Source organism: Malus domestica, chromosome 16, assembly GCF_042453785.1.
Source record: "Malus domestica chromosome 16, GDT2T_hap1".
NCBI classification, from domain to species: Eukaryota; Viridiplantae; Streptophyta; class Magnoliopsida; order Rosales; family Rosaceae; genus Malus; species Malus domestica.
In genome coordinates this window covers 24,333,243-24,343,866 of record NC_091676.1, presented here as the reverse complement: position 1 = coordinate 24,343,866, position 10,624 = coordinate 24,333,243, and the positions used below count along the sequence as shown (strand labels likewise).

The 10,624-nt window shown below is 39.4% G+C and overlaps 1 protein-coding gene across 1 annotated transcript; it reads left to right on the top strand.

The window, feature by feature from the left end:
* The first annotated feature begins 538 nt into the window (after nt 1-538).
* LOC103404072 (auxin response factor 19-like) lies at nt 539-7,489 on the top strand. The gene is made up of 14 exons (XM_008342926.4): nt 539-1,092; nt 1,453-1,571; nt 2,036-2,134; nt 2,233-2,289; nt 2,438-2,593; nt 2,801-2,885; nt 2,982-3,072; nt 3,202-3,366; nt 3,515-3,637; nt 3,881-3,956; nt 4,061-4,199; nt 4,549-6,383; nt 6,488-6,678; nt 6,939-7,489. The coding sequence occupies exons 1-14, from the start codon at nt 1,029-1,031 to the stop codon at nt 7,075-7,077; spliced, it is 3,339 nt and encodes a 1,112-aa protein (XP_008341148.2). The 5' UTR covers nt 539-1,028; the 3' UTR covers nt 7,078-7,489.
* Nucleotides 7,490-10,624: the final 3,135 nt, after the last annotated feature.

The window sequence follows — 10,624 nt, the reverse complement described above, 5'->3', positions numbered from 1 at the left end:
ATGTATGTTGTCAAAATGTGAATGAATGACTCGTTAAAGTAAAAAAGCCAAATAGCCTTTTATGTCATTGGCTTTTTTTTTTTTTTTAATTTACTTAAGTCGAATTAATTTATTGACAACATTCACATCATTTAATTTATAAAATTTAATTTAGAAATTTGATATCCCTAACATTATCCTTTGTGTTTAAATCTTTTCAATATAAAACTTGAGTTAAAATTTAAGAAGTGGTGATAATTGTTGTAAATTGTAAGACTAAGTTCAAAACTAACGAAAAGGGATCGTCTTCGAATTCATTTCTTCTAATCCACTAAATTTGGGGATCCAGACTGTTGAAATTTGATCCAATAGTTATAAATAGGAGTCCACTTTAAAAGTTATAATAACTTTAGCCGTTGAATCAAATTTTAACCATCCGGATCTTCAAACTTGATGGATTAGGAGGAAGGGATCCGGAGAGAATCCCTTTCCAAAACTAACTATGGTTGTGAAGAGAAAACCAGAATTAAACCCCAAATTCATAAGGTCAACTAAGAGCCAAAGTCCCATGTTACCTTTTAGTCAGTGCCATTTTCAAGGAGGAGAGAGAGAGAGGAGGAAGAGAGAGAGAGAGAGAGAGAGAGAGGAGGAGGAGAGAGAAGAGAGAAGTGTCTGGTCTGGGTGGTGTAGGGGAAGATAGGGGGCAAAGCTTCAGCATTTGGTCTCTCTTAATCTCAGCAAACCCTCCTTTTTTTCTGCCCCTCTGTTCCCTCCTTTTACTTCGCCGGAAAAGCCCCTAACCTTTCCCGGGAAAGCTACAAACTTTTTCCGGGCAAGTTTTTATTTTTCCATTTTTTCAATTTGTTTGGGAGCTGCAGATTCTGCCGAGCTGATCTGAGCTCCGCTGATAGAGAACTTGATCCGAGTGCGTCCTCCGGGGGCTGAGGCGAGTTCGGAAAGCAGCTCCAATTTCTCGCCGGGGAGATGAGCAAGTGATATTTTCTGCGATTTATACAATTTCGAAAGAACCCAAGTCCCCGGACCAAACAATGAAGCCGCCGGCGAACGGCGCCGGAGCTTCCGATGCCAGCTGCGCATCCAATTCATGCCAAGGTCGGTACTTTTTCTCTCTAGAAACACTCAATCGATTTACTCTCTCTCTCTCTCTAAAGATGATGTTCAAAAAGCAGCGGATGGATCGGTCGATCGATACAATTGTTGTCGGTTTTTTTTTTTTGTCTGTTTCCGACATCGTTTTGTTCGTTACAATTTTTTTTTTGTACGGACTCGATAACTAACTGCCGCTGCTCGGCGGTTAGTTCTGAGATTCCCAGGAATCTGGATTCTTTCTCGTTCAGTTGGTCTTTAATTTTCTTTCCCCTCGATTGCGTTTTCTCGGGAAACAAACGGAAAAAAAACGGGGTTTTGTGCTGTGTGGGGTTTCTGACGAATGGGTGGCTGACACGTGTGCAGGGGCAGCGAATGTAAAGAGCATAAACCCGGAGCTATGGCAAGCGTGCGCCGGGCCGCTGGTGAACTTGCCGCCGGCCGGGACGCACGTGGTGTACTTCCCTCAAGGCCACAGCGAACAGGTGGGTGTTTTTGGTTGCGGATGTTGCTATCATGCGCCGCATCAGCATTTATCATTCACATTCTGCTTTGCCTATTTTATGAATGCTCATCAAGGTTTTTGAGTTCATTTATTAAGCGCCTCTTTCTGTTAATAGCAATATATATATATATCTATACACACACACACACACACATACATACATACAATATGTATATATATTTGAAAAGCATAGAGATATTGTGCCTACTACTAATTTGTTTTCCGAATATAGCAATTGGTGTTGATGGTTTTCAAGAATTTAGGATTTACAGAAAGAAATTTTGGGTGTCTGTCAACAATTACACTGATAGCTCAAGAATTTATTTATATTTAAGTATTACATTTGTTATTTTTGTTTTTTTGAGAATTTCCTCGGTCTTTTCTGTTTCTTGTTCGATTTGGAGGTGGTCTGTGCTGATTTGTGTAAGAAATTTCGGATTTCAGGTTGCGGCATCTATAAAAAAGGATGTGGATGGTCAAATACCAAACTACCCGAACCTTCCATCCAAGCTACTATGTCTCCTTCACAATGTCACCTTGCATGTATGGCTGATTTCATCTGCTTTAAGTATTACTTTGTAAACAGATTTATAGTCGTGATCATTTCTAATTGATTTTCTCACTTATGTTTGATTCACTAGGCGGACCCCGAAACAGACGAAGTTTATGCTCAGATGACGCTTCAGCCTGTGTCGTCAGTAAGTACCATCTTCAAAATGACCGGAAGATCATTACGTTGTGATAGCACTATGGACATCCCCTTGTGTCACTTTTAAGTGATATTCCATTGTTCTTTAAAAGGTAAAAATTTCTGAAACCTGAACTCATCGACTTCTTCTTGTGCAGTTTGACAAGGATGCATTATTGAGATCAGATCTCGCGCTCAAGACAAATAAGCCCCAACCAGAGTTTTTCTGCAAAACATTGACAGCAAGTGATACAAGCACTCATGGAGGTTTCTCAGTGCCCCGCCGTGCAGCGGAAAAGATTTTCCCTCCTCTCGTAAGCAGTTTTACATCATTTCCAAGGTTTACCACACTTTTATTTTTATTATTAGGGGGAGGGGAAGGGAGCGGCTTCGAAACTATTACAATAATTTAGGTGAGGGCTGAGTTTCAAACCCAGGACGCATCAGCAGAAACGCAAAACCCTGTCCACCAGGATATTGGACCACATGCAAAATTTAATAGTGTTTCTGCTTCTACATAGGATTTCTCCATGCAACCACCTGCTCAAGAGCTTGTCGCCAGGGATTTGCATGATGCTGTTTGGACCTTCCGCCATATCTATCGAGGTATGACATCTTTCTAGTCATTTGAATGTCACATCTATGGATCAATAAGGTGCCATCTATTTCTAAACATCTAATGTGATTTCTTGTTTGATTCAGGGCAACCAAAACGTCACTTACTTACAACGGGATGGAGCCTATTTATTAGTGGGAAGAGGCTTTTCGCTGGTGATTCTGTTTTATTCATTAGGTAATTACTATGAATTGAAAATTCGAGGAGTTTCTGTTTCAGAGTTTTGTTTTTTCTTCCCTCTTTTGGACACGAAAATATATAGTGCACAAACAACTTCATATGATGATCCACAATTTTCATGATCAGGGATGAAAAGCAGCAGCTTCTTTTGGGAATTAGACGAGCTAACAGGCAACCCACCAACCTATCATCTTCGGTATTATCAAGTGACAGTATGCATATTGGAATTCTAGCAGCTGCAGCTCATGCTGCTGCTAATAATAGCCCCTTCACGGTGTTCTACAATCCTAGGTATATCTTTCATTTATTTATTCTAAAATATCTTGATTCAACAACTATAGAATCGTAATTGTGGGAGTGAATCACCCTGCTATTACTCTTTAAATGAATTCAATATATTTATCTGAAATTTTACTGGATTTTACTTTTCTATAAGCAGGGCTAGTCCATCAGAGTTTGTTATCCCTTTAGCCAAGTACTACAAGGCAGCATGTGGCAACCAACTATCACTAGGCATGCGCTTTCGTATGATGTTCGAAACTGAAGAGTCAGGGACAAGAAGGTAGTTGTATACTTGTATTTCAGTATATCTACCGTGACGAAATCCAGGAATCCCAGCATCAGTGATCTAGAAATAATGAACAAATAGATGTTACAAATTAGAAATGCTGATGATTTGGTCTAGGGAATGCAATTCTGTATAGCACATTATTTAAAGTAATGGAGTCATCAAGTGTGCTGGATTTTGACAGATAAAAACCTTATGGTAGTTTAGGGATTGAACATAAGAAGTTTTATTGTGCAGGTACATGGGTACCATTACAGGAATTAGTGATCTTGATCCTGTTAGATGGAAGAACTCGCAATGGCGTAATTTGCAGGTAAATGTTATGGCAACTTCTCGTTGCATCTCTTCCCTTGTTACTTCCGGTCATCTTGTCGGTCATGTAAAATAACCCCTAATGCCTCACATTTCTTTGAATAGGTTGGTTGGGATGAGTCAACTGCTGGGGAAAGGCGTAATCGGGTCTCAGTTTGGGAAATCGAGCCTGTTACTGCTCCATTTTTCATTTGTCCACCACCATTCTTCAGATCGAATCGTCCCAGGCAACCAGGAATGCCAGGTAAATGATATAATATAGCAAACGATAAATTAAACTAGTTCTTTGTCGTAAAATGATCAACGTTTGACCTTTGGATTTCAAAGGTAACGATAAATTAAACTAGTTCTTTGTCGTAAAATGATCAACGTTTGACCTTTGGATTTCAAAGGTATCTTTGCTGTGATGTTTTGTATGTTAAAGCAAACATGCTAACTGATGATTTGAATCCTTTGGAGGCTTCATTATTCTTTTACTTGCATGTTTTATACTCTATTTATGAGTCGGTTGACGAACCATTAGAAACGTCACCACATTTTGGATTTGAAATTTTGGAGAAAAGACGTCAACAACTTTGATTTTTCTTTCGCAGATGAGGACTCTGATATGGATAGTCTTTTCAAGAGAACAATGCCTTGGCTTGGTGATGAAATGTCCATGAAGGACCCTCAGGTTCTACCTGGCCTTAGCTTAGTCCAGTGGATGAACTTGCAGCAAAATTCGTCCCTGGGCAACTCCATGCAGCCAAATTATTTGCATTCTTATTCTGGTTCGGCTATGCAAAACCTTAATGGAGCAGATCTTTCTCAGCAGTTGGGCTTGTTGGCTCCTCAAATACCTCAGATGAACAATTTACAATTTAATGGCCAGAGGCTACCTCAGCAAGTGCAACAGCTTGATCAACTCCCAAAGCTGTCATCCTCAACGAGCCCGTTAGCATCCATGATGCAATGTCAGCAACAGTTGGGTGATAATTCTCAACAACCCCGACAAAATTCGGTTAATCAAACTCTGCCCTCGAGCCAAGTTCAGTCCCAGCTTTTGCAACCTCCGACACTTGTCCATAATAACGGTGGTATTCTTCAGCAGCAATCGTCTAGTCAAAACCATCTTCAAAGAAACCTCCCTCAGAACTTGCAGCAGCATCAACAACAATTTGCGGCCCAAAATCAACAGCAGAGTTTTATTCAGTCTCAACCGCCTGATCAAATGAACCAACAGTTGCAACATCTTTCCGATAATCAGCTTCAGTTTCAACTGTTTCAAAAGCTTCAACAGCAACAGCAGTCACTTTTAGCGCAGCAGGCACTGCAACAGCCTGGTCAACTAGTCCAACTCCAGGACCAGCAGAGGCAAATGTTTGATGTGTCCCAGAGCTTCTCGAGGCCTTCTCCCACCCAAATGCTAGATATGCCTCAAATGGCACAAACCTCGCATCCTCAGTCAAGAACAATGCCACAGCAGATGACAAAGAATAATAACAGCCAAGCTAATAGTCGGTTTTCTCATTCACCTCAGCAGCCAAAGCTTCAACAGCAGCAACCTGGTGTGCTGCCTGAAATGTCCGGGCATATGGGACATCTTCCAAACCCAACAACCAATCAGTTCTCTACAGCTGCCAGCAATATGATGACTGGAGTTGCCGGAGCCGGGCAGTCAGGGATTACAGATGAGGTTCCATCTTGTTCAACTTCACCATCCACAAACAACGGACCTAGCGTAATTCAACCATTGATGAACAACAAAGCCCATCGGAACTCATCAATAGGGGAGGACATGGCTCTGTCTGCCACCGCAATATTAAGTTCCGGTGCCATAAACACAATGCCATGGCATGGTAACTTAATGAAAGATTTCCAACATAAGTCTGAAGTTAAGCCTTCAGTGAACATTGCTCGGAATCAAAGTCAAGGAATCCTTACCCCGCAAGCATACATGAGTGGTGCAGCTGCCCACACAGATTACTTGGACACATCATCTTCAACAACTTCGGTTGGCCTCTCGCAGAACGATGTCCATTTACAGCAGAATAACGCACCATTGCCTTTCCATCCACAATCAACGTTATTCAGGGATGCCAGTCAAGAAGTGGAAGTTCTGGCAGATCAGAGAAACGATGTTCTGTATGGTTCCAACATTGATGTCCAATTGGGGATACCCTTGAATCCTGATCCTATGTTGGCAAAAGGTGTGGTGGGGTTAGCAAAGGATTTTTCAAATAATATCTCTTCGGGTGGCATACTTGGCAACTACGAAAATTCAAAAGGTGCTCAGCCGGAGCTTTCATCTTCAATGGTTTCCCAGTCCTTTGGAGTTCCAGATATGACATTCAATTCGATTGACTCAGCAATAAATGATAGCGGCTTCCTGGACAGCGGCCCATGGGCTCCGGCTCCGCCACTTCAGCGGATGAGGACATACACCAAGGTTTGATATTTTAAATTGAAAAATAAAAAGGAATTGTAGTACTATCTATTTGAAGTATTTCGGATAATGTCTTTCGCTCTAAGTTGGTTGGTGTTTATGTATAGGTGTACAAACGAGGAGCTGTTGGGAGGTCCATAGACATGACACGCTATACAAATTATGATGAGCTTAAACAAGATCTGGCTCGACGGTTTGGTATAGAGGGACAGTTAGAGGACCGTGGGAGGGTAGGCTGGAAACTTGTGTATGTAGATCATGAGAAAGATGTTCTGCTAGTTGGAGATGACCCTTGGGAGTAAGTCTTTTAAGTCTCATTTCTGCTTGAGATTTGAAATACATCATGCGCATACACACATCAAAACATCATTTTCCTGTTTGTATAATCGTATACCATAAAGTTCAACATTTAATTGTACCAATTACGATGGCCTGTTTTTGTCCCTCAAAAGTCGAAGGTGTTTTGCATTAAAGATCCATTAACATTGTGGGCCAAAAGAATAGGATCTTGATTTGTCATTTTACTTGTTTCTAAACTGGTTGTTTCGCCTATTCCAGGGAATTTGTGAACTGTGTTCGCTGCATCAAGATCCTTTCCCCGCAAGAAGTCCAGCAGATGAGTTTGGATGGAGATTTTGGTGGCAATGCTGTGCTTCCAAATCAAGCTTGCAGCAGCTCGGATGGCGGGAAGGCCTAATGTAGCGTACCAAAATCTGACAATTTTTCTCCTTCGTAGGAGCTTTAGATGTTTGTAGGTAAATCGTTCATGGTAATCAGCATGGTATAAAGACCAAAGTTTGATCTTTCCGGTGACTTACCCGCTAGCACTTGCTGGAGCAAGCAATTTGAGAAGAAGTCTTTAGTAGTTAAGGTTGGCGTCTAACTTTCTGGCACAGCTCTTACATAAGCACTGGAGAGGATGATGTTTCTTGCAGTCCTAGTTGGTCCGGCTTCTGTTCGAGGGAGGGCAAATTTGTGGCCCAGTGAACAACCTAGTACGGCATATTTATATTTGCGGATGCAACGATTATATCCCAAGTCAATTTTAACATTCATTCTCCCACTCAGGTACATTGTAAAAATCAGCATCAAGAATTTTTTATCATGCAGCTGTGAGTGTGTAAATGTGCAGAAAAGAAGTTTCTAAAATTTCATTTCTGAAATAAATTTCACAACATTTTAAATGTCTTTAACCGAGTGCATGCAGATTGAACAAGAACAATGCTAGGTAGACTAGGAGTTTGTTTTGATGTGTTTTTAAAATAACTGAAAGCGTTTTTGGTGAAAATATTTTTGGAACAAATTCTTAGTAAAAACACAAGTAAATTTTAAAAAAACACTCAAAGTGATTCCTGAAAGAAGCACATAACTTGTAGAAATCTCTGCCAAATCCGATATTACAAGGGATCTTTTAAGGGTATGGTGCATCAAACCAGTACAAACAGAGGCCACAGAAAAACAAATATATGAAATAGTAAAAGCCATCCACCATCTACAATACAAGTGAGCTAGCTGAACGATGCATGTAGGGCGTGGAATATAGAAAAACATCCTTCTATTCCTCCTCATAAGCTTAATTTGTGCACTGAACAACAGTACAGTAACTCCTCTGTGAAACAACAAAGTCCTGCCTATTGGTTGGATTCCCTGATTAAAACCAAATTGAGGACCAAATCTATTTGGGTAATATGGCTCAGTCTAAAGATAACTGTCAACCCTCACAGGAATAGGGATGGGCAAAATACCCATGAGTTTGGGTAACCGTGGTTATCCGCCCATTTAAAGTTGACGGTTACGGTTATGGGTAACCGTTTAGACAAATAAACGGTTATGGGTATAACCGTTTATCTGTGAAATTTAAATGGGTGGTTATGGGTATTATTCGCGGTTATAACGGGTATCCATCGGTTATGGGTATTACCCGCAATTATAACGGGTATCCATTTACCCATTTAATTTAATATATGTAAAATTAAAAACCCTCAGAGAACTCACAAGTTGTTCAGCTGTCCCTGACCTTGAGCTTTGTTCAGAACTCACAATTTGTTTTGGGTATACTGGATTTAGTTGGGTAACTTCATTTCTGAACACTATTAGTTGAGGTTTGATTAATTTGTGAGAAATTTTGGTTCTGTGTTAAATTTTGGCTTTTCACAAGTTGTAGCAGAAAAATATCGTTCGTAAATATTTCAATTATTAGAATTGTATGAGGACTTAAATGATTAAAATAGGGAAATTCATGCTAAAATGTACCTATAATGGTGTTTAATTGTCAGAAAACGAAAATTATGACAAATTTTTCTTTTGTAATTTTCAAATTGTTAAAAAAAAACATGTAGACGGGTGAAAAATGGGTAAATGAGTAAAAAAAGATAAATGGGTTCAAAAACGGGTAAATAGTTATGTTTATGGTTAAATGGGTAAATGATTATGGTTAAATGGGTACACGGTTATGGGTATGGATAACCGTTTATAAACGGTTATGGTTATGGGTATAACCATTTATGCAATTACCCAACGGGTAAGCGGTTATGCGGGTATTGATATAAATGATTATGAATAAATAACCGCGGTTACCCGTCCGTCATAACCGTTGCCTATCCCTACACAGGAAGCTTTGCAGAGCGTGTATAGATCAACATTTCAAACTTGTCATGAGGCGATTGGTCATCATCAACAAAATCCACTCTTCGATTTAGGCTGTTAGACAATAATGAATGGAATTGTGATCTTAAACATCGAGGTCTCGCCGATTTTTGTCATGGCGTGCTGGAATGGACAGAAGTCATTTTGCATGATTTTAAAGACGTGTTGCTTAAAGTTGATATGTTTGGTGCGATTGTTGTTTCTCGTTATGCATATGATTATTCTCTGGAAATCTGGAAAGCCTTTCTCTTCATTAATTCAAATATGACTTAATCATATTTTTCCCTCCAGTATGTTTTACTTCATGCGAATGTAAAACCTTAAGAAGTCTAACCATGTATATAGCTCGTTTACCAAGTTCAGCTGCAATCGGTAGTTTGATGAACTCATATATATGAATTCATGAATGACGAAATCACATGAATTCTCACATTCTCCCACATGAGTGAGAACAAACTGTTCAACATGATTGCGACCACTTAGTAAATGTGATCACTGAGCCATAAGCACTAAAAGACTTCAACAGTTAACCACAATGTGATTATTGCATAACCTAAGAAAAACATGATACTAAATAATGTATCAGAATTCTAAGATCACTTAACAATATATAACATGATGTAATACTGTCATAGAGTAACATTATATTGGGATCCAAACAGTGTATTGAAACACTCCCACATTTTGGTCCTGAGATATCATGATTATCTCATTTGCACAGCTTTTGCAAATATTCATCAACTACTTATTCATTGACACTGCCCTTGTTTGTTGTTTCTTACTTCTCCATGAAACTGCCCCTCCTGCAAACATGAAGATGTAACCACTACTTGACATTCTATCATCCACACAACCTCTAAGGTCAGTATCTGTGTAACCAATTAATTCCAGATTATCCACATAGTTGTAACACAACACATGATCTTGTGTTTTTTTCAAGTACCTAAGAACCTTCTTTCCTGCATTCCAGTGAGCCACTTCAGGATTCGATTGAAACCTTCCTAAAACACTTAATGCAAATGCTAGATCAGGTCTTGTACACACATGTGCATACATTAAACTGCCAACTAATGATACATAAGGCTTGTCTTTCATCAACTGAATATCATGATCTGTTATGAGACATTATTTCAAAGTAAGCTTATCACCTTTTCCAATTGGTAACTCTCCATCATTGCAATGCTCCATATTAAACCTTTTCAACAGCTTCTTGACATAAGCTTTCTGTGACAATCCCAAAGTTCTTTGTGGTCTATTTCTCATGATCTCAATTCCCAAAACATAGTGAGCTTGTCCCATATCCTTCATATCGAAATAGCTAGATAAAAGCTTCTTTGTTTCATTCAACAACTCAACATTAGTACTAGCAAGTAAGATGTCATCCACATAGAGAACCAGAAAAATAAAGTTTGATTTCACAATTCTCATATAGATGCAATTATCAATCTTATTTTCTGTGAAACCAGAAGCTATGTCAACCTAATCGAACTTCTTGTACCACTGTCTTGAAACTTGTTTCAAACCATAGATCGATTTGTTCAATTTGCAGACTCAATGTTCCTTTCCCCTTTCAACGAATCCATTTGGTTGCTTCATAT